This window comes from Fusarium odoratissimum (assembly GCF_000260195.1).
Source record: "Fusarium odoratissimum NRRL 54006 unplaced genomic scaffold supercont1.13, whole genome shotgun sequence".
Classification (NCBI taxonomy): domain Eukaryota; kingdom Fungi; phylum Ascomycota; class Sordariomycetes; order Hypocreales; family Nectriaceae; genus Fusarium; species Fusarium odoratissimum.
Genome location: NW_022158699.1, coordinates 670,931 through 692,587, shown reverse-complemented (window position 1 = coordinate 692,587; position 21,657 = coordinate 670,931). Strand labels below are relative to the sequence as shown.

Below are 21,657 nucleotides of genomic sequence, written 5' to 3'. Positions count from 1 at the left end.
CTATAGATGTTGCTAGCTCGTGACCATTGAGGGAACTATCTTCAAGAGGTTTCACTGATCAGTTTTTCAGACAGCTCCCAAAGCTTCTCCGCCTCTTCGTCAGACTCAGCCTTAGGATGAGCACCGCTGCAAATCTGACAATCTTCCAAGAATACACCATAATTCTGCTTTCCTTCTCTTCTCTCACTCGGTCCAAGTTTGGGATCCAGCGCCGCAACAACAGTGGTTGACCCCCCAGCCTGAAGAGTCTTGTACTTCACCCCCCTCTGGTTTCCTACCTTTGAAATTGCCTCGCGAACTTCAGAGGGCATATGTCTGCCGAGTTCTGTCTCAATCCATCCTGGAAACACCGCCAGAGATAAGATTCCGTAACGCTCGTACCATCGCTTGTTTGCGCCGATGCTAAAGAGTAAATTGGCGACTTTGCTCTGATTATACGCCGCCAGAGGAATGTAGCTCAGCTCTTCGACATTAAGAGATCCCCATGCTCTATGCACGTCGTAGTTGGGCCTCTCTTCTTCCGGAAGGTCCTTGTTCTTCTTCTCAAAGTTGATGTCGCTCCATCTCATGTACGCCCACTTTGGCGATCCACTGGACACGTTGATGATACGAGTTGCACCTTTGGGGCTCTCCTCAGTGGCCTTAATAAGCTTTGGTAAAATGAGGCTGGCGAAGAGGAAATGGCCAATATGATTGGTTGCGAAATGCATCTCGATCTTCTCTGGGCTGTACGTGCGTTCTGGGAGGAATGCGACTCCAGCATTGTTAATGAGCAGGTCTATCTTCGGAATGTCATCTCGACAGAGAAGTTCCGCAGCAGCGGCGCGAACTGACTGTTGGCTTGAGAGGTCGAACTGGATGATAACATAGTTCACTGTAGGATAGAGACTCTTCAACGCATCGACGCTTTCTTGAAGTTTGGTACGAGAGCGGCCGGTGATTATGAGGTGCGAAGGCCCTTGTGACGCCTGAAATTCAGAGGTTGTGGTTAGATGCATGCCCTTATATGGATATCGAGTCACATTTCTCACGTACCAAAGCCTCAGCTGTTGAGTAACCGATTCCGCCTCGGTTCACGCCGGTCACAAGCACAACTTTGCCAGAAACCTGTGCAGAGAAGGCTTGAGCAACCTCGAGACCCTCTGTGTCACCATTGAACTGAGAGAATGTTGTTGCCGTCATCCTTACGAGTATTGGCTGATAATAATGAAATGGAGTACAAATGGAGAGCCTGAGATGATTGTGTGAAATATCCAACTTCCACATCTTTTCCAAGCGGGAAACCCTTTAATTTATAATTGCCAAAATGGAGTGAAACTTGGTGATCGTCATAGTGAATCACGCTTATTGTTATGATTCAATCTGAGATGTTCGGAGAATAGATACCATCATGGATTTAAGCGGAGTTAAGCGATTCAACCCCAGGATTTCGGCGAGCCGATGCTCAACTCCGTTGATCAGTTCTAAGCTACGACTTCAAGTCGGGCTCAGAATACCTAGACCTTTAGACTTTCGGTGACGTCTAGTCCGTTGAGCCCGGATTGTCGGTAGAGCTGATCCCGTGGGGACCGAGCTGTAAATCGGCTTGTCGAAAGGGCCAGATGGCCCGGTTTCGCGTAAAAGGTGAGCAAATGAGTCTATTCATGTAGTAGCCTCCACCTTGTTTGACTGCCTTTCTTTTTGAGATAATCAGGCAATGATGATGCATGCATTAGGCTATTCCTTCAAGCTCAATCATGGCCATGTACCAGAGTTCACAAGGGCCACGAGTTGAAGAGGGTCAATTTGCTCATGCATTTGCCACGGCTGAGAGTTGTTTTTGGAATGGCTAAGATTATTTTTCATCCGTGGTGAAACATACAGCCTTGTTGTGGTGCTCTCTGGGTTCTCGTTAGGGGTAAGACAAAAGCAGGCTGTGACAGCCCGCAGTGCCAAGAATCTCATCACCAATGGCTATCCATCATCGGGAGAGAAGCTGAAAAATATTGCACATTGCAACTGAGCTATCGAACGCCACTGGGTCCTGTAAATTGTGATAGGGGTGACTGACAGGATTGTTTCGAAGGGTACTTGGGTTTAAGGATCCCCCCTTCTCAAACCCGAGAGCCTTATTCTTGGTGACTCATATCTTGCAAGAAACCGCTTTGCAACCTGGACAGACTCAACATAATTTTTGTCTGTTTTCTGCTATATCTTCAGACTCATATAGCGCTTGTGCAATGTGACTCGATAATTGGCTACACTGTCACGGATGGAACGAGTATCTTTTCCCTTCAAACCCCAAGACGACGTTGACTAACCAAACCCGGGCAGCTGAAACACTAAGCTGCCCAAGCTGAGCATCCTTCCGCACAACGTATACCTTCTCCAGAGACCCAGATACATACGGGCGTTGGGACTACTCTACTGCTGAAGGGGGTAGCAGTTTCGAATATCGAGTCGGCACGTCTTGTATCGATAATACGGCCTACTTCACCCACTGGATGTTGGGTTTGCTCTGATTCTAACCAAAGCCTCGTTGTAGAAGTCTGCAGGCAGCTCGCCAAGCTCATTTCTTGAGGCTGAGCTGGGCCAAGCTACTGCCCGCCCACGAGGGTCCCATTTTCTGACATTGCATAGACAAACTTCATTCCCCGCACGGCTGCCTATCCCTTACAGAACACTATATACCGGGAATGTACTAGTCCTGCGAACTGTATCTCCACTGACAGTTCGAGTGTCGACCAGCCCTGCCACTTTCTCCGTGCCCACGCAGGGATACCAAGAAATGTGGCTTCTCCTCTGCCGTTGAACTTACTGTAAGGCAAACACCCTTGCAGTAGACTACCATATAACGATATCAGAATAGATTTGAGGTTGAAAAGAAAAGATTTAGAGCTTTGTACCATAGTGTTGGTGTTTTGTTTCCTCTTGTCTCCCCGCGACTATACGGAGGTATTCGTCCTAACCGATATGCCTTGGGCGGTGATTGTCTCTTGTGGCTAATATATAAACATCGTTCGCTCCCGGCAGCCGACCGATTCTTGTCACAACTATCTGTGCTCGAACATCCCCTTTGTATGTCTAAAACATCCTTTTATCCAAAATTTGACCGCCAATATCTCATTAGAGCCCCGGACTGCGGTAGCTTACCAACTCATCATGGGTAGCTTATGGGGAGGTGCTCACACCTTTACTGAATCACCATATGATCAGCTATGGTTACTCGATGGCGGGTTCAAGCGCGATTCGTTTGTCTACTACGGTTCGTGGGAAGAAGACAACTCTATTGTATACCGCATCACCACCAACACGGCTACCGTTAGCAAATTCCTTGCCCCATTCACGCCCATCAAAGCAAACTATGTCCTCCTCAAGGTCCAACTTTCAGCGCCAGATGCAGCATACAACGCACTAAAGGCAAACGCTCCCCAGGGTATGCTCCCCCCGGATGACTTCAAATCAGCCCTAGGAGACAAGAACTTTATGACTGCCGAGCCTTGGGCAGGCTTTAGAGGTTCTGAAATCAGGGAGTTTGTCAGAACCAACGAATCTAAGATTCTCATCGAGAAGAGGGAGTACAACACTATGAGGGTCTACACCATTGTTTGGGCACCGAATGGCGACAGGTGTCGATTAGAGGGCATGGATAGGTTTATCTGGAAGGTTATTGGCGGCGAGCTCAATGTCGACAACTGGACAAACTTCATGCGCCTTGCGGTCTCTGTCACAGTTGGAGGTTCAAACTGAGGTTTGACCAGATGCCAGGTGAGCTGTGACAGGATACAGCGGACTGGGCAGAGGGGGTGTAGAACATCGATAGTAAAGATATTAGATTGAATTAAACTAAAATGTGTGGGTATAAAACTACCAAGCAACGATTTTCTCCCTCGAATCCCAGCGCCAATGGGTACTTCATAGTCAGTAAGCAAATCACGAAAAAAGAAAGAGAAGACCTCAGATAACGGTGTCATAAGTCGGTAGCGCATCATAAAGGTCTTGTCCTGCCTGGACTTGTTCCTGTCCACTTATTAGTTATCATGTCTTGGTAGCTTGATTTGGCGAGACTCACATAGGTTGGCACGTGGTTTATGCCTGTCTCATGATGTCCCTCGACGGCAATCTGCAGTGGGAGTCGTAGCATGAAGCTCGAACCATGCGCTCTCGAAGCCAAAACGACTTCCAGGATATACGTCCTACTGATCAGGCAAGAGTAAAAGGTCGGAAGCAAGATCTTATTATCGGGGCTCGGCAACGCGATGGAAACAGGCAAAGTGGCTGTATGTCGAGGCGCTTCCGCCTTGATGATATCACTACTCTTCGATCCTCTTCGAGAAGCTGTGCGAGGAGGCTCTTCGCCCATGGTAGAGTTCTCCGAGCCTCTGCGAGAGCTTGGTGCTGAGATTGAAGCTGATGTTTGTTCCCAGTGAGGCGTGGGAGAGCTAGTAACCGTTGCGCTCTCATCGAGAACAAAGCTCAAGATGGGATTCGGCATCACGCTGGGGAAGTTGTGTTGATCTGGTAGAAAGCTAAGATGGCCTGTAGAGTAGTATGTCGATGCTTTGATGGTGGCTGACTTTGCGTACATCTCGGGTGGAGTCGCTTTCTTGGAAGTTGGCCAGAACTCGAGATCGATATTGAGTGAGCATTCTGATGGTTGTAGCTTGTCGGCTGAGATGGTGACGGGATCCGGTTGCCGTGTGGTTGCTCTGATGTAGCCTAGCTTAGAAGAGAGAATGTCTTTTCGGATTGACTTCTCATGCGTCAGAGTGAATCGCGGGTTTCCGGGTACGATATGCAGAGGAGGCTGCTCTGGAAGATAAGGCATGACTTTCACAGGATGAGTTCTTTCCAGAACCATGGATTTGCCCTTATCGGTCTTGAGCAGTGCTCGCGCATCAACACCATAGTTAACAGCAATGGTATGAACAGCCATATCATCGTGCTCCCAGGATCCAATAGTCGGCGGTAACTGCAGATGTCGTTCCCGAATAATCGGGTTTCGATGCTTGCAAGCGGCGCTGGGTAGTTGGTATGGAATAACGAAAGAGAAAGGAACCTCGTAGGTTTGACCAGCCTGAAGCACTCCATCGGGTGGAAGGGCACTTTCTGGAATTGGCATTCGAAGCTGAAGGAACTTGTGTCCTGATTTAGGCATTGTTCCTTGATGAAACATCTGAACCAGCGTTGTTTCAGAGCCGGTGAAGACTATCTCGAATGCATCGACGGTTAGATCCGCGCTCGGTGAGAATGATACAGAGCCGGTGATAGTCGAGCCTGAGGTATAGATCTTGGCCTCGAAGTGCCGATCAATGTTGACTTCGAGAGGACATTCTGACTTTCTTCGTGTGGGCACCCAACTTCCCCTACGCTTTGGTTCCGCTTGTATGGTGTTGATGGGTGTAGTGTTGAACAAAACCTGGGCAGCCGACATTTTGATCGTGTTACTCGAGGAATTGTTAGCGCTGATAGTGAGAAAACTTGATAACCTCAGTCATGAGCTGAGAATATGATGTAGGTTTATGATGAAGATGAAAGAAGATAAAAGAGTCTTCCCCCCGGATACTTGAGCTGACCTTTCAGTTCCGCCACAAGACGAGTTGGGACTGCCAACACATGACCCTTTATCTCAGCCAAGGCTCTGGTCCGCGGTGATTGGCCATCCTGGCCGACGCGACGCCCTGGTAGTGCATTTGGCCATACGTAATTGGCTAACAAAAGCCGACCCCAGACTTGGAGCCAAGACCTCCGATTCCCGCACGACTTCACGCCCTGGGACTGACATTTGCCAATTTCTCATCACAGTCATCGAGACAAATGATCAGCAGCTTACCAATCGCAATGTATCACATCTCAATGCTGACCTGCCAAGTCGTCGCATATTCCTTGATGGAAATACTCACATTCTAGGACATTTACAAGTATTTCTGTAGGGAAATCGCTATCTCCTCGGGCTGCCACACTCCTACGAAAGCCAAGAACTAGCAGTAAGCCACCTATCACTGAGTGAGGGGTACCGCCATGATCACAGGGAACAAATCAGCCTATAGTTATCTCGAGCCAAGATACGCTGGTATTTTTCGCAAAAGACTGGCTCAAAGATAAGGCGTCGGAGATAGCTGTGCCGCGCTAATCCAAGAATTGTTTTCCTGATGATGTTATCACCGGCTATACGGCGAGCGACTCGCCCTCTCGGGACGTTACCGGCCGTTGGGGAGGTTATTGATTGGGTTTAGTGGGATGACTTACCCCAGACTTTTGCGCTCGGAAGTGCAGTTCTCGCATGAAAGTGGATGGTGACAGGCGGTTAGGGCGGGTTTTTGTGGTGGCCGCGATCGGCGGGGAAAAGTGAGAACAAGTGAGAGCACACTGCCGCAGGGGATTGCTGAAGGTTTTGTACAAGCGTGCCTAGAATTTGGGCGTCAGTCGGAGATGCTCTCATTTGCCACATCACATGCTTTAACTTTATTGACTTGGCAGCCACAGCCGCCGACGTTGCACTTGGATCGATTATAAATCGGATTGAGTAAAAGGCGTTGAGGCTCTGAGGAAGCAGCTTAAGCGGATTTGAGCGAGAACTGAGCGAGAACTGAGCTCTGTTGCGCAGAAGCACACGACACCTCAGTACACCATCAACAATCAGAAATCTCTACACATGGGGCATCCTCCAAAAAATGAGAGCAGCTCCACAAGCTACCCCAAATACAGTGGAACAATATCCATTGCTCTCATCTCGTGAAGTGGGCTCGTAATTGCCGATGAGCTTGTTCTCACTCAGCCGCATCTCAGTGTGGTCATTCAATTGGATCGAGAATTTTCCACGGCTCCATTTCCCCAACGTTGATCAGGAACTTTTTCACGACTCCTCAATTATATGGAGATGGAGAGAAAAAAAAAAGAGAACATAACTTCCGAAATCCCGCTCAAGATCCACCGACTCCATCGTCAACATCCGACCGATATTGACAGATGGATCCGATGTGACGTGCTTGGCCAATGCGGGGTCTTATCTCCATGAGGTCAGCTCCGATAATCCACCTCAGCTTCACAATGAGACCATTGTCTCGGTAATTAGTTTTGGTGTTTCCGAACCTTTTGCAAATAGTTACATATTCGACATGACAAACTTTTCAAGTCCTATCGATATCGGGAGGTGTTCATTGAGGCATCGCGTCGTGATGGCGCCGATGACGCGCTTGAGGGCTGATGAAAATCACGCACCGTTGGATATGATGAGGGAGTATTATGCTCAGAGAGCTTCAGTTTCCGGAACACTTCTCATCACTGAAGCGACGTTTGTTTCGGCGAAATCACGGGGCCGTGACGAGAACGCGCCAGGCATATTTACGCAGCAGCAGGTCGAAGCATGGAGACATGTAACGGACGAGGTTCACAGCAAAGGGTCCTTCATCTTCATGCAGCTATGGCACGTCGGCAGAGCAGCTCGACAACATGCCCTGGACAAGGCTGGCCTGGAAATGGTCAGCAGTAGCGATATTCCCATCAGCAACGAATACCCGACACCACGGCCCATGACGACCGAAGAAATCTGGGAGTGCATCGCATCTTTCGCCAGCGCCGCCAGGAATGGCATCGACGCAGGTTTTGACGGGGTCGAGATTCATGCTGCCAATGGATACCTCATCGACCAATTCACGCAAGATACGTGCAACAGACGAACAGATGAGTGGGGCAGCAGTATCGAGAATCGGTCACGGTTCTGTCTTGAGATTGCGAAAGCTGTTTCACAAGAGATAGGCCCGGATCGGACAGCCATTCGACTGTCACCTTTCAGTACGTTCCAAGGCATGCGAATGCAGGACCCGGAGCCGCAGTTCACCCATCTGATCTCCCAGTTGAAGCATCTGGGGCTCGCGTACCTACATCTCGTTGAGCCCCGTATTGCCGGAAACGCGGACAGGGAGACCGACGACAAGGAAAGCCTTGACTTTGCGCTTGATGCATAGGGTTGGGTCGGACCAGTCATTCGAGCTGGAGGTTACACAGCGGAAAAGGCAAACAAAGCCTTGGAAACAAGTTTCGAAGACCAGCCTGTTGCGTTTGCCTTTGGAAGACACTTCATATCTAATCCGGATTTGCCGCTCAGACTCGCGAGGAATCTTCCCCTGGCGCCGTATCAGAGGGATACCTTTTACAAGGTAAAGAGCGAGGATGGGTACACGGATTATCCTTTCAGCGAAGCATGGAAGGGGGGACAAACGGTAGAGTAAACAGCGGTATAGAGAGTGATCAGTTTGTCTGATACGACATTTTCGTTGCTGCGTTTGTTGGCGCATGGAAGATGCTGGATGTTCACAGAATAAGTGACGCTAGGCCGCCACATGAGTTTGGGACCGGGGTGCCTTGAGACGAGATGAGATTGAATGCTAACGTCTCAGATAATTAAACTCTCAGTGCACTCAAACAATATTCCAAAGCAGCGGAACTTGCTTGTGAGTTTGAAGGCATACATGCGCTACCTCAGTTCCTGTGTGAGGTGCGTGGCATGAGAAGCCGTTTCAACAAAGCCGATAGTGGGGCGCTGAAACGCACGGTCTTAAACATACGATGCTTGACCAAATTCAGCAGCACAAAGAGTGACGTCTCCAACGCAACGACTCTTTTCACAGAAAACAAACAACAAAACGAGTGAAACAACTCTTACGTGGCCGCCTTTATTTCGCCTTCTTGCGCCGTCGAGCAAGATTGGGTTTCCGCCGTTGACGCCTGAAGAGTAACACACGTGGCACATCACATGACTCCGCAACCGCAATCGCATCTACCGCCTTAAAATTGCCCGGCATTCTTTTGTGCCCGCACTCACCATAAGCGACAACATACCCTCTCGTCCACCTCACACCTCACTCACACATCCATCCGGAATCTTCGGCAATGCAAGGCATGTCGTCGTCATCCGCCGATAATGCTTCCTGATGCGACAATCGACAGTGCAGCTGAGAAGCTTGCCGCGTTCCGAAATAACAACGCCCTCAACGATATTCTCGACCAGTACGCTGTTCTGATCGAAGACTATAAACGTCTTAAAAGCGATTATGAAGAAGAGCGTGAGGGCAGAGAGCGCTACAAGCAGCTCGCAAGAGGTCAAGAGCGTAATCCTTTTGCTCTCGTAGTCGTCGATGGAGATGGTTACATCTTTGACGAACGCTTCGTCAAAGACGGTGAAGAAGGCGGGAGCAGAGCCGCCAAACAACTCAACGATACTATCAAAGATAGTCTACGCCGCAAAGGTCTCGAATCCTGCGAGGTCATGGTCCGCGTCTACGCCAACCTCACAGGCCTGTCAAAGGCCCTCTGCAAAAACGGTCTCGCCGGTGCAGAGAAGCGCTCATTCTCATCCTTCACAGCTGGATTTAACCGATCTTACGGTCTCGCTGATTTTATCGACGCGGGTGAATTAAAAGAAAACGCCGATTTTAAAGTCAAAGCCATTCTCCGTCTCTACGCCGACAACGCCCAGTGCAAGCATATTTACTTCGCGGCCTGCCATGATGTGGGCTACGTATCCGACCTTATCCCCTTTAGGGGCAACCGTGAAAGATTCACGCTTATTCGAACGCCGAGTGTGTTGTTTCATAAGGAGTTTGACAGACTTGGCATGAACATTGAAGAACTCCCTGGTGTATTCCGCCATGTACCACTCACATACGCTTATTCTACTGCGCAAACAAAGACGGCTCTTACGTCGTCCACCAATATCAGCAAAGTCATCAACTCACCATACACAAATTCTACGATCAAAGGAAACTCGAATGATGGGAACTCGGTCTGCAGCTTTTACATGCAAGGGAATTGCCGATATGGCAGCGGCTGCAAGTTCTCTCACGTCGACAGTAAAACATCCAGTCAGAATAGTACACCTTCGCCATCTACAATCGGCACAAGCACAAAGAACTTGACGAGCGATTGGCGACGCGGTTCCAGCATCGCCAAGAGTAACATCGAGTCTCTTCCTCGAAAGGAAGAAATCCCAGACGGTTATGTGGCTATCAACGCAGTCGAGGACCGTCTCGACGCATACTTACCCCCACCTGATCCCGATGCCGCAAGGCGTCTCAAGATGCTATCGCAGGAGAAGAAATTCTGCAATAATGCACAGTTGTATAATTCATGCGACAGCGACAACTGTGGATATGAACATGCGCCGATTGATAAAGAACTGCTCCCAGCGCTTGAACATCTTTCACGTTCTGTACCTTGTACGCGTGGAGGAGCTTGCCGAAGAGCAAACTGTGTTTATGGACATGTGTGTCAGCGAGCAGATTGTCGTAATCGAGCTGGTGGAAAAAGCTATTGTCGTTTCCGCCCAAGAGTTTGCATCGCAGACTATTCTCCTGCCGACTACGTTCCAGCCATTGATCCGCCTATGATGTCCCCATCCCTGCACTCTGAAGATGTTGATGGGCGCAACGCAGAAAATGGAGGAACGAATCTGTGGGGAGATCAGTAAACAACTACAAACTACAACGGTATACCGCACATGCAAAGTGGAAAGACTATCTCATATCTCCTGAACCTGGTACCAATAAGAAGTTGGTGGTTTCAATGGATAACACCATTGACTGTGTGATGCCATAACATCACACGCCTGCAACCTGTATCAGCAATTCAAGTTGTAAGTCATGTCATAGTTGGGAAAACTCTATTGCAGGCGATGTATCACTTAGAGCCATCAAGGTCTTTAAAGTTCATTGGGAGCTGTTAGAGAAACTGATTAATGAAAGCGCTTAGATGTAGTTTACTCCGTAATTAGCATTAAGTAATCTAATAGTATTTCTATTATTTTAAAAGGCCTTAAGTTATATTTAAGACTTAATATCCTCTGTTAAATAGTTTAGCTTTTATAAGATAGAACTAAAGAAGGTAAATTAATTATTTCTAGAGGTAAAGTTGACTTGAAGGTCGGGAAGAGTAAAGGTTCTTATTAGAGCACCAGCGCATTTATACTTTACGGCCTGACTTACTAAACGTTTATTTAACTTTGCACTGAAAGACGCTCATAGCAAATGGCAGCACCCTCTCGTGGTGGTGGCAACAGCCTCTAACTTTCGTTATTTTCTGTAAATATTTCATAGATCATCCCACCCAAGTAGCCCAATGCTGCAGTAAGGCTCGGAATAGTCATCTGAAGTGGGATATGACTTATCACGGAGCTCTAACTCTAATTCTCGAATAAAATTCAGCGATGAGCTGAAGCCATCATTCGACTTATCCACCACAGGTCTGACGTATTCCCATTCCTTTTCCATGCTGACCCAACTGTTGCAATTTACTTCCAAAAACCTCCTATCACTGGCATAGAAGGCATTGATCTCGTAGCCATTGTCTGCCTTTTCTTTGAACGCTGGGGCTTCTTTCTTTCTTCTCAGGGAGCGGTCAACAAACCAAAGTTTCCAGACATTGGGCCACATTTCAAAGGCAGCCTCCATGATTTCCCAAACATCTTCAATCAGGCAGAAAGGCGTTGCCCTTGAATGAGTCTCATCCCACCACTTTGGGTCGTACTCTAATGCGACGTGCATTACCCCATTGAAGCCCTCTGCATCAAACGCCATTGAAGCCTCTAATCCAAGTAAGCTCCAATTGACGTTTTTCAAGTCATTACACTGAAGGACGAAAAGATCCCGGTGGGGAAAGGCTGTCACCGGATGAAGAGGTGTACCGTCAAAGCAGCCCGTTGTAGCCTTTTTGAAGACTTCTTTTGTTCTGTCGTGTCTTGGGCAAGTGTCTTCGTCATCGCGCTTTCGATTTGACTGTTCGAATCGTCTTTCCATGATAAGCCGTGATTCATGACAAGCTGTCCATAGGCCGCCATCGATCAAGTATGTTGAGATGTTCTCGTCGCTGCGGTCCTCGTTGAAGTTCTCATAGTATCGGCGCCATGAAGGTGCAGCCCAGCTTTTACTTATTCTGTCATCGTATCTTAAGAACTGGCTCTCGCTCGTGTTCTCCTTTGTGTTGTCATACTGTCCGAAGATATGTACACCAGGACGGTCATCTCGACCAGCGAAACTCCAGATCCGATCCCGAAGCTCTTTGGGAAGCTCTGCGAACCTCTCGAAAGAAGCCATGGCCTGATAAATTGTCTTGATTCAAGAGTGTGTTGAAAGTTTGGTAGCGATAGTGGAGTGGATCTTTTGTGTTGTGGCTTTTGACGTTAGAGAAAATTATCTGGAAGAAGAGATCGTAAAGTGCAGCTTGGGATTTGGCATGTTATATATACCCTTTCTCAAACAAATTTTCCGACCTGACTGATCCCACTTTTGTCTTTCGCTGGGCCAAATCCTGTCACAAATCACAAATCACAAATCACAACATGGTTCGCTCAATGTTTGTTTAGCTAATATTGGAAGCCTATTGGGTTATTTATAAATCATCGCCGTGCAAAAGTCAGCATTCTTTCCATGACGAAGTGGAATTCTTATAACTTGTAACCACTTGGCTGGCCACACAAAAGTAAGAAGCCTTTCATGGTCACTTGGAGTAAACCTTAGCCAAGAATTAAAACTTGTCGCACACCTGACATGGACCTCGAATCACAGCAAGCATATGTATCAACATGTGTTTTTTACCTTTGTGTTGGGGCTGAAGCTTCCTTTAGGCCTTATCAAAGAACGAGACCAACAAATCGATTCAACAGCTTGGTTTAAAGCGACCACGCAAGCCAAAAATGAGCTCCATAAACTTTCGGTCGCCGGCTAGGGCGGTTCTCTGCACAAACTCCTAATTACATCATCCCTGGCGTAGACCTCGTGTCAAATCGAGAGATCTTGCGCACTCTTCCCAGCCATAGTAGCTTCGTTTCAACACAAATCCAGCCTTAACTCGATTTCCAACTCAATCGGTCTCTATCGGTATACCCACACAAGACTAGAGTCATTGGGACTTGAATATCTTGATAGACCTGACAGCTGATGCTTACATCACACGCCTCACACGAACGATGCAAAAATAGCCTTGTTGAGAAATTCCCGTTGAGCGCACATTGGACTTCTAATGCATCGGTTTTCTGTTCATTCTAATTACTCGCCCGATCCTTAATAGCATAAAATGTGTACATTGATCGTGTTCCTGGGCCTTGGCATCGTTAGTCCTGAAACTCCTTTACCGAAGGCTAATTAAGTCCTTACCTTCATAGAACAAGAACTGAAAACTCGATTCCAACGTCCGGACCCTTTCACCCTTGTCGTGTTATGATAGCCACTTGCGTTATTTATTCCATGGAGCCGTAACAGCGATGCTTTCGCTGAACAATATGGATGAAATGCGAATATCGCCATGGTCGAAGGTCGAATACTCTGCTCGTACTGTGTGCATCCCATGACTGTGTCGCCACTATTGTCAGTCTTCTTAATTTCTGTCAACGTGATACCAAAGACTTTACCGAACAATACCCAGAATTCTCAATCAATACCTCTCTTATTGTGTCCCTTTCCACCTCAGTGTGCGTCTGTGTGTTCACTGTCACCAAAGAACAAGATCGAGCTCCTGTAAGATGTTTAGTCAATGCTAAGGCAAGAGACAGTCTGAACCTCGATGGGGGTCTGGAAAGATGTTATACCTGACTATATTCCATGCTGTATCTTTGGCCATCTCGTTATTGTTAATCTGCTAGTCATTCGTAGTCGTCAAGGTTTATTCGTTCCATGATTAAAGCTAGCCATCACGTTCGTCTGGTTCATCGGTTAGGCTGGTCCCTTGTGAGGCATTCGGTTTATTCGTTTCCTTCGTTCCGCTTGTCCGGTTCGACCGCGGTTTGTTACGTTCCGTTCGCTTTGCGTACCTGGTTTAATAATTAGCTATGTTATTAGGATTCTTGGGATGCTGGGGCTGCTTGGGGCTGCTTGGGGTTGCTTGGGTCGTCCACAATCGTTAACACTTGACTTGATCCCTTTCGTGGTGATAATCGAACGAAACTGTTCATCCGACTATTTCCAAGAATAAATTGCTTCTTCGTTGGGTATTAGGTTGTTGATTGCTTTTCAGTGCTTCAGGTGATCGTTCAGTGCGTCCGGTGGTTGTTTGTAGAAGTAAATTGCTCAGTTTTGAGCTGTCGAGGTGTAGTGATTGAGCTGTCGAGGTATTTCTCACCTTGACTTTGAGCTTGATGATGGGCTTGATAATGAATTTGCTGTGACTTTGAACTTTGCACTTTGATTATGAACGTGATAGCGGTGTAATGTTTTGTAACTGAACTGAAGACTGAAGTTTTTTCTTTGCTTTGTGATGAATCTGTCAAGTCTCTGATGGCCTCCCCATCTTCGTCTTGTTGTTGTCCTGCTTTCACCTGGAGGAAGGAGCTGGCCTGGGTGAAAGCCACAGAAGATGAATGCTTCATCGCAACTGCCGTGACTACGTGAACCTTCACTACCGAGTTGTTTCTTGAATTTTACGAACCATTTCACGGTGTTTATGACGGGACATGCTTATACTGGTTGTTAAAAAGGGTTCATCTGCTCTACCTTAAGAAATGACTTGGGTAAAATTCATGAAGAGATTATACAATTTGATCTTCGCAATCAAAGAGATGTTTCTCAAGCTTACCTGCCTTAGTGAGCAGATCTAAAATCCTGCAATGAAGCCTCCCCCCTCTCTCCTTCTACCCTCTCAAGAACATCCATCAATTGAGTCATGAGTGAATCACTACTTCCCCAGATATTGAATGCAATGGCAGCGACTTCCATCTGGTCATGCCCAGGTTGGAATCACGTGTGTCAAAACTTGAAGCCTCGCGATCACGTGCCTCGCGCTCGAGCATGTGAGGGTCTTTGCCCGAGTTCTCGGTGCGACTCGAAGAGTTGTTTGCGACTCAATAAGAAGGTCTGTGTTTCTCGGCGGGATGTTGAGACCATGCCCCAGTCCAGAAACCAGGCGGGGTGAAAGACAGGCCGGGCTGGGTTGACTCGGTAAAAGTCGTGTTTCTGCTTGCCTGATCCTCCCCTTCAACTTCAATGAAGACGATGAAGGGGACGATAATGACGAAGATAACGCTTACACCACCGCCGACGGCAAGAACATCGGATCTTTCCCCTCCGCCAGTGACTTGGATCTGCTCAAAACAGCTAATAACGATGCCTCCGACAAGCCCTAGGGCCGAGAAAATCTTATCGAGATCTCCGTTGACTCAGTGCGCAGCCGGAAACTCTCGTCGAGCCGTTTGCGCTGCCTCAGCCTTGGTCGTCATCAGTGTACGAGGTGTCTTGCGCTTCTCGGCCTCAGGAGCGCCCATCTTTCTAGAGCCTCGGGGGCCTTGTTGATAGTTTAAGGGTTCTCTTCGAGGTTGAACCGTGTTCCCATCTCGACTGATGTGTGGGCTCATGGTATCGATGGTCGGCAGGTCAGTTTAGTTTTCAACTACGACCTTCCCAGCAACCTTGAGAACTACATCCACCACAAGCTTCCAAGCCATCACCTCGCACCGCCGTGACTTTTTCGTTTAAGCGAAAATGACAGATCCGACGGCGTTGAATGTGACAATCTCAGCCAGGTATCTCGCACTTGGTAACCTCCTTTTCGTGTTCGTACCCTAAGAGTGGTGATCAGTGTGGGATTCAGCATGAATAGCAAGAGATAACTATTTGCACTTACCGTGCGTATAGTCCGGGAGGTTCACATCAAGCCTAAAGTCCTGGAACAGGGGATAGCAAGACATAAAATCTCACAAGCCATCCCAACCAAAAGGTTTAACGTGGCAGCAGAGCCGTCGGTCTTCCTATTCTGAGTCTTCTGTAAATCGCCCTTGACGATTTCATACCCAACACTCGTCATCATCTTCATATTCCAATACCTTCAACACATTGATTGAAGACCTAAGTCTGTCATCTTTCTCTTCTGAATGTGGCCTGGTATGAAGGTTTGCGTCCCCCAATTGACCTCTCTAGACTTTCTGTTGCAAGTATAGAAGGCTACCTTGTGATCTTCTCGATGTCTCCTTTTCTGTTGGGTTTATGGTCCGTTTCCATCGATGTTGCGAAAGATGTTGCAAAGCACTCCTGTCAAATTCCTCACTCGCGATACCATTCAACACCAGTGAGTTCAGCCCCAACGAATTGAATATCGACGCCAAGCGCAGATGAACTTGCTGTCGGAATGGGATTTGTGTTGCTAGCCGTGCCAAATTGTATCTGTGACCATGAGCCACTCGCTAGAGTCTGCTTATGTAGACGATCGATGGGGATCCAGGTCCTCTGTTCATTGCGGAAATGTCGCCTTTGCGCGCCCCGATCATTGAGTTTTTGTTTGTATTGTCGCCTTTAGACAGAAACGAAGCGGCCAATGCATCAGCAATGTCCGACAGGTAAATATTGAAGAGCCCGCAAGGCCACGGGGCGATGATTGTACAGGTGATATTGGTATGAACAAAGGACTTACAGAGTGATGACCTAGTCTCCGGATGACGTAAGCTACTTATACCTGTCCGCCAATTACTTCGTAGTCTGTGTCATCGCTCTCGTTTGTTTGACTTTGCACTCGGATACGTCGCTCGCATCTCAGTCACCAACGCAAGCCTTAGACCTAGTCTGTAGGAAACTGTAGTCCTCATTACTTCAAGAAGACCGAGTGATTCGAATTTTAGTTTTGTAATATGTTCATTCTGCCAGGTAATATTGAGTTTTCCCCCACGTTGTTTACGAGATACTTTATAACAGCCCTCGATGTAGTCTTGATAAACTCATCAGACACTGGTTCGAGTCAAGCGACCTTACATTCAGAAACTCAGCCCTACGACCCTTAAATACTAAGCATTTAGTATGTTAAACACTCTTCCTGGTTAATTGTTTGGCTGACTCAGCGCAGCCTTCCTTTTCGATCTTGGTGATTTTGACTTGTTCTGTCAAAATTCAAGAACTTACATTACTGCCAATCTACCGGAAGGTTAGAGACCTCCCACGATGGCAGGCTACTCTTATTAATTGGGCCCGCCTATCTGAAATCATCGCCAACGGATGTTGCAATACAGTAACATGGCTCTTTGAAATGAGGTAAAACATCTCGGCTGGCTCTTTAGAGCCACTTGCTCTAAAGACTAGTCAAATCTGAAATAGGAGCTTACAATGAAGACGACTTGTAATTTTCCTCACCGGTTCTACAAATAACCATAATTCTAATTCAGATTCGTGTTTCCAAGTCGCAAGCCAAAGTAGACTGATAAGGGTGAGCGGTCGCAATCAAAACCCTGCTCTTGTCCTGGTATTTAACATGGTCTCTTCTCGATGTCGTGACTTATGCGAGCCCTTATGATATTGCCCGTTGGCTGTCACAAGTCATCCTAGCCAAGCAGGTGAACCTTGCATCAAACCCTGTCGTCCTCCGTGTAACCATACATTTCTCTCCTACTTTCAAAACGTCGATCATCTGCTTCAATGTCGAGAGACCTAACGAATTCGGCTCCACAGGTCCAAGGATTGCCTAAAACATTGTCGACTGGCTCGATGTGTCACCACTCTCGGAGCGGGTCCCATCGGTAGTCGACCTCGAAGAACTTCCTGTCCTGTACGTGGAAACTACAGTCGTCGGGAGAGCCTCCTTTCGGAATAGGTTCTTTGCTCTTAAGGTTGTGGTCGATTACCCATAACTGCGCTCTGATATCGCGAAAAGCATCACACATTACATTGAAATCTGTCAAGAATGTCCTTATGCAACTTGATTCCCATTCGGGGTTGAATTCAATCCCAATATTAATATCGAATGGGAAGCCACCGGGATTCAGATCTTTTCGAATGTCACGGGCGACCTGGGGCCGGTTGATGTTCTCGATTTTGGTGGGCTGAAGCACAAAGTGATCTGCCTGGGGTTGAACCATAAATAGCTGTGAAGTGCTGCAACGGCCAATGGCGGGCAACCTTTTCTCATATTTGAAGAACAGATATTCACTTTTTGCATCCCTTTCGAGGGCTTTCTTCGATCGATCCGTGGTCTTTTCCATGATGTCCCGTGACTCCTTGCAGGCACCCCATAATCCGATGCCGGCCATGTATGTAGAGACATTCGAACTGCCTTTGCCTCCATCAAGGGCAGGGAAGTACTTCGTCGGCTATGGCGATGCGAGTTGTTGCTTAGGAGGGCGGGCATCTGAGGTCGTCGCATTGAAAGTTTCACCATCTTGTTTCGGTTCTGGACCCTGAAGCTCAAAGATCTGGACGCCTGAATTGCTACGGCGAGAAGCATAGTCCCAAATGATATTCCGTAGGTCTTTGGGCAGGTCGGGAAAGTGTCTGAAGCTGGCCATGGAAGATGGATTGGCCTAAATGTTGAGGTGCAAGGGCCAACCACGTAAGACCCGAGGGGATATAGACACGGTGGAAAAGTTGAACAAGTAAATAAATGGAAATAGCAAGCAGGGGGGCAATTTACGTTCATATAATTTCACTTTAACTTCCTTTATACAACTTGCAAAACTCTAGTAGGAACATGCGCCAGTTTGTGACGAGACGAAAGTTTATGGCATCTTCCCGAAAGGCAAAAGCCATAAGTCGTCTCATCTTTGGGTTAGGCCAATCCATTTTAGATAAAGCCTGGGTTATAGCAGAACATCCCAAGTTCTTTCAATATGACTTTATTGCACGGAAACATAAGCTTCATGGTTGTCCCTTGACCAGAAGTTTTAGAAAAATGATCTCTGTTCCTTGGAGGATTTCTCTTCTTGAGCTCACTGCCTCTCAAGTGCTCTTTAAACTCTAAGTAAATGTTAACACTACCTAGGCACTCTTCACCACAGCCCATTGCAACAATGAGGAGCCTGTGCCCCGTGATTGGTGTTCCGGGTCTGCAAGAATGTTTTAATTCTCAACTGAAAGCTATTTCCGGGGCTCTGTTCAGGAGTGTAGCACCCCTCACCCAAATCCCGATCCTCATCAGGGACGGGCAACTCTTTCCAGCTCACCGTACCTGTTCCATCCTTGTAGCCGTTCCGCAAATTCACCAATCTCCATGATCAATTCCCTCGATAACCAGTCGCATGGTACAGAGAATATTGCTCACGTTTGACCAGTCTAGATAACCGGACAGAAAATGATCCATACCTGGCTCTGCCGACCTTGTAGTCTGGCCGAAACGATGTTCCGTAGCAAAGTCTTCCTTTATGATAAGGAAAAGCACGTAGCCGACAGTCAACGCAATAGTGACTCGTTTTTGCCGAAGATCATGAGTTCCACAGCGGTTAAGAACTAGGGGTCGACTTCAGGCCACACTATCTGTTTATGGTTTACCGCCAATCTTGGGAATGCTTGGTTCTTTGATCTTCGCTAAGGCGTCAAATCAGAAGCGACTTAGACAATCTAGACCAACGCCGTGTCTTGGCTGATCGGTCACTGCAGGGCCCAGTCGCGATAGTTTCACGCTATCCAAGCCACAAGACCTCAGCCCTGGGATGGCTGAAAACATTTGGGATCTGGAGGCGCTTTAAGAGCCATTATTTCCCCCTTTCCCCAAATCTGTTGTTGCCCAAATAGTGCTTTTCCAGGATCTTTTAAGCAGGCATCGTTAGAAGTACCAAAAAGCAAGAAAAATGCGCAAGTTTGTGTTGTTAGGCGCGATCTTTGGCCGTGTATCGGCGACGTGCTATTACCCCAACGGTATCAATGCAGCAAAAGACTACAAGTACGAACCATGCGGCAACTCAACCACGACATACTCAACATGTTGTTACTTCGGCGAAGGCGATAAATGTTTGGCAAATGGCTTATGCAACCAGCCAGGAAAGTATGACTACCGCGCTGCCTGTCAGAACAAAGATTGGTCAAACTGCCCCGAAGTTTGCATGGACAGTAAGTTACCCCCAGACGGCCGAACAGAAGATATACCTAACATTATGTAGCGGAGTCTGGCACTTGGTTCCCATTGCAGACGTGCGGAAAGAATAAGTATTGCTGTCCTCCAGCAGACGGAAGCGATTGTTGCGACAGCGGCGCCCAGATCTATACCCTCAAAGCCCCCGATCCAAAATCCAGCACCAAGACGAGCGATGCGACGAGTACTTTCCAAAGCGTGATTCGGACGACCATTATACAAACCCCAACCTCAACAGCAAATCGCGGAGATAGCTCAGTCAAGAAGTCATCAACCCCTGCGATTGTCGGAGGTACAGTCGGTGGTGTTTCGTTCATCGGGTTCTTGTTTCTTGGAGTCTTCTGCGTCTACAAGCGTCGTGATCGCCCGTCTACTCCGCATGCGACCGCAGCGACTCCTGAGAAGAAGGACGATGCCTCAAGCGGCAAAGGCAACGCTACGGTTGAAGTCTTAGCTCAGATTGGTGCTGCAGAAGCTGAGGGGACGGAGGGTAACAGGTACACCGAGGTTGACTCGCGGGCTGTGAATGGTACCCGCCCTCCACTTGCGTACCCTGAGGACGATGGAATGCCACAACCTGCCGATGTTACGCTCCTTCAGCAACCATACCCCGAGAATGATAACATGCCACGAGCTGGAAGACCAGGGCATGGTCTTCGGGGACAGGCTATGAGAGGGGCAGGCAATGCTTCAACCGAAGCAGATTCTAACCCAATCTTACATGCTGACTCTAATGCTATTTTACATGCCGACTCAAACCCCATTTTCCATGCGGATTCAAATCCCATCTTACAGGCTGATTCCAACCCTATCAATGAAGCGCCTGATGATGCCTGGGTTAGGCCCCGTATGACGACCGTTCCAAGAAGCGCGCCGCAAGAACTTCCATAGCATTTTGTAGACTAGTCCGCAAGAGAGAAATTGTATCACATATTAATAGTGACTTGTCTTGACGTTCGTGTGCGTGCCATTACGACCCCATCACTGTCTCCGTGATATTGCGCGACGGTGGCGAACATGTAAGGTAGTACCCGCCGTTAATTTCAACAAGCGGGTTTAGCTCAGTTGGGAGAGCGTCAGACTGAAGTCAAACTTCAATCATCATTCGATATCTGAAGGTCATGTGTTCGATCCACATAAACCGCATGTTTTTTGCCATTTCTACATGGTATAAATAACCTTTTTTGCATGGCCCGTAGACGTCATGTACTCTTTTGCTTACGGGTAATCACTAAATTAATTTTTTGCGCAATACCCTGTGTTCGTAGTTATGGTGGTTCCTTTCATGACTGGATGCCCTCTCTCGAGGACATATTAATTTGACCCCATCTTCTCGAGTACCGACCGGTTCTATAGATTGATGTTTTTAAGGTTCAAGGCAATAGCTGTGTGATCTGTTGACTTGATGATAAGGTTGTTGTGTTTTCTTAGGCGTGGTGTATGATGCCTTCTATTGTGGTTGTGTTTGGGGAAGAAAAAGCACTATTGTGTTGCCTTATGTGTGGCTTCGGCATTACTTCTTTCTTGATAGATTGATGTTTACGGAAGGTGACAATTCTCCGACATGGGATGATGAACCCGGGGTTACCAGATCCAGTTCTGATCATCTGGGCGCGTATAGCTAACGTATTTGATAAGCGAGTGTCCCAGATAAGCGAGTGTCCCAAAAATCCTAACCTTCTCAATTAAATCAGCAATAAAAACACCACAACCTATTAGATCAATTAAAATCAGTCACTATACTCTTCCATATTAACCTCAATTACCTCCTGACAGGTCCTTGCATTATGCCCAGCCTTGCCGCAAGTCCCACAGTGCCAAACCCTCGGTCGACCCGAACTTCCTTGACCACCACTTCTCGACGACTCGGCC

The 21,657-nt window shown here is 47.6% G+C and overlaps 9 protein-coding genes and 1 non-coding gene across 10 annotated transcripts; 5 read left to right on the top strand and 5 right to left on the bottom strand.

Moving 5' to 3' along the window:
• Positions 1-41: 41 nt before the first annotated feature.
• On the bottom strand, positions 42-1,182 carry FOIG_08657 (uncharacterized protein; the record flags this gene model as incomplete). The annotated part of the gene is made up of 2 exons (XM_031208716.1): positions 42-968; positions 1,036-1,182. 2 exons carry the CDS (start codon positions 1,180-1,182, stop codon positions 42-44), a joined length of 1,074 nt encoding a protein of 357 aa, XP_031061722.1.
• Positions 1,183-3,141: 1,959 nt separating this feature from the next.
• FOIG_08656 (uncharacterized protein) lies at positions 3,142-3,729 on the top strand (the record flags this gene model as incomplete). The annotated part of the gene is made up of 1 exon (XM_031208715.1): positions 3,142-3,729. The coding sequence occupies one exon, from the start codon at positions 3,142-3,144 to the stop codon at positions 3,727-3,729; it is 588 nt and encodes a 195-aa protein (XP_031061721.1).
• Positions 3,730-3,782: 53 nt separating this feature from the next.
• On the bottom strand, positions 3,783-5,602 carry FOIG_08655 (uncharacterized protein). The gene is made up of 2 exons (XM_031208714.1): positions 4,052-5,602; positions 3,783-3,999 (listed from the first exon to the last, which is right to left on the bottom strand). Exons 1-2 carry the CDS (start codon positions 5,411-5,413, stop codon positions 3,937-3,939), a joined length of 1,425 nt encoding a protein of 474 aa, XP_031061720.1. The 5' UTR covers positions 5,414-5,602; the 3' UTR covers positions 3,783-3,936.
• A 1,373-nt stretch (positions 5,603-6,975) lies between these two features.
• Positions 6,976-8,457, top strand: FOIG_08654 (uncharacterized protein; the record flags this gene model as incomplete). The annotated part of the gene is made up of 2 exons (XM_031208713.1): positions 6,976-6,998; positions 7,055-8,457. 2 exons carry the CDS (start codon positions 6,976-6,978, stop codon positions 7,944-7,946), a joined length of 915 nt encoding a protein of 304 aa, XP_031061719.1. The 3' UTR covers positions 7,947-8,457.
• A 134-nt stretch (positions 8,458-8,591) lies between these two features.
• On the top strand, positions 8,592-10,473 carry FOIG_08653 (uncharacterized protein). Its single transcript, XM_031208712.1, has one exon. It carries the CDS (start codon positions 8,903-8,905, stop codon positions 10,445-10,447), a length of 1,545 nt encoding a protein of 514 aa, XP_031061718.1. The 5' UTR covers positions 8,592-8,902; the 3' UTR covers positions 10,448-10,473.
• Positions 10,474-11,066: 593 nt separating this feature from the next.
• On the bottom strand, positions 11,067-12,072 carry FOIG_08652 (uncharacterized protein; the record flags this gene model as incomplete). The annotated part of the gene is made up of 1 exon (XM_031208711.1): positions 11,067-12,072. The coding sequence occupies exon 1, from the start codon at positions 12,066-12,068 to the stop codon at positions 11,067-11,069; it is 1,002 nt and encodes a 333-aa protein (XP_031061717.1). The 5' UTR covers positions 12,069-12,072.
• A 5,362-nt stretch (positions 12,073-17,434) lies between these two features.
• FOIG_08651 (uncharacterized protein) lies at positions 17,435-17,971 on the bottom strand (the record flags this gene model as incomplete). Its single annotated transcript, XM_031208710.1, has 1 exon — positions 17,435-17,971. One exon carries the CDS (start codon positions 17,969-17,971, stop codon positions 17,435-17,437), a length of 537 nt encoding a protein of 178 aa, XP_031061716.1.
• A 60-nt stretch (positions 17,972-18,031) lies between these two features.
• On the bottom strand, positions 18,032-18,226 carry FOIG_08650 (uncharacterized protein; the record flags this gene model as incomplete). The annotated part of the gene is made up of 1 exon (XM_031208709.1): positions 18,032-18,226. The coding sequence occupies one exon, from the start codon at positions 18,224-18,226 to the stop codon at positions 18,032-18,034; it is 195 nt and encodes a 64-aa protein (XP_031061715.1).
• A 1,278-nt stretch (positions 18,227-19,504) lies between these two features.
• FOIG_08649 (uncharacterized protein) lies at positions 19,505-20,784 on the top strand (the record flags this gene model as incomplete). Its single annotated transcript, XM_031208708.1, has 2 exons — positions 19,505-19,763; positions 19,814-20,784. The coding sequence occupies 2 exons, from the start codon at positions 19,505-19,507 to the stop codon at positions 20,674-20,676; spliced, it is 1,122 nt and encodes a 373-aa protein (XP_031061714.1). The 3' UTR covers positions 20,677-20,784.
• Positions 20,785-20,835: 51 nt separating this feature from the next.
• On the top strand, positions 20,836-20,931 carry FOIG_08648. The gene has a single exon. It is a non-coding gene; the product is annotated as a tRNA-Phe (tRNA).
• Positions 20,932-21,657: the final 726 nt, after the last annotated feature.

Bases quoted from the DNA above. Each gene is read 5' to 3' on its own strand.
- FOIG_08655 (XM_031208714.1), bottom strand. From the start codon at position 5,413: ATGTCGGCTGCCCAGGTTTTGTTCAACACTACACCCATCAACACCATA. The intron at 4,000-4,051 runs GTGAGTCTCGCC...ATAAGTGGACAG, and splicing joins TAAACCACGTGCCAACCTAT to GAACAAGTCCAGGCAGGACA.
- FOIG_08653 (XM_031208712.1), top strand. From the start codon at position 8,903: ATGCTTCCTGATGCGACAATCGACAGTGCAGCTGAGAAGCTTGCCGCG.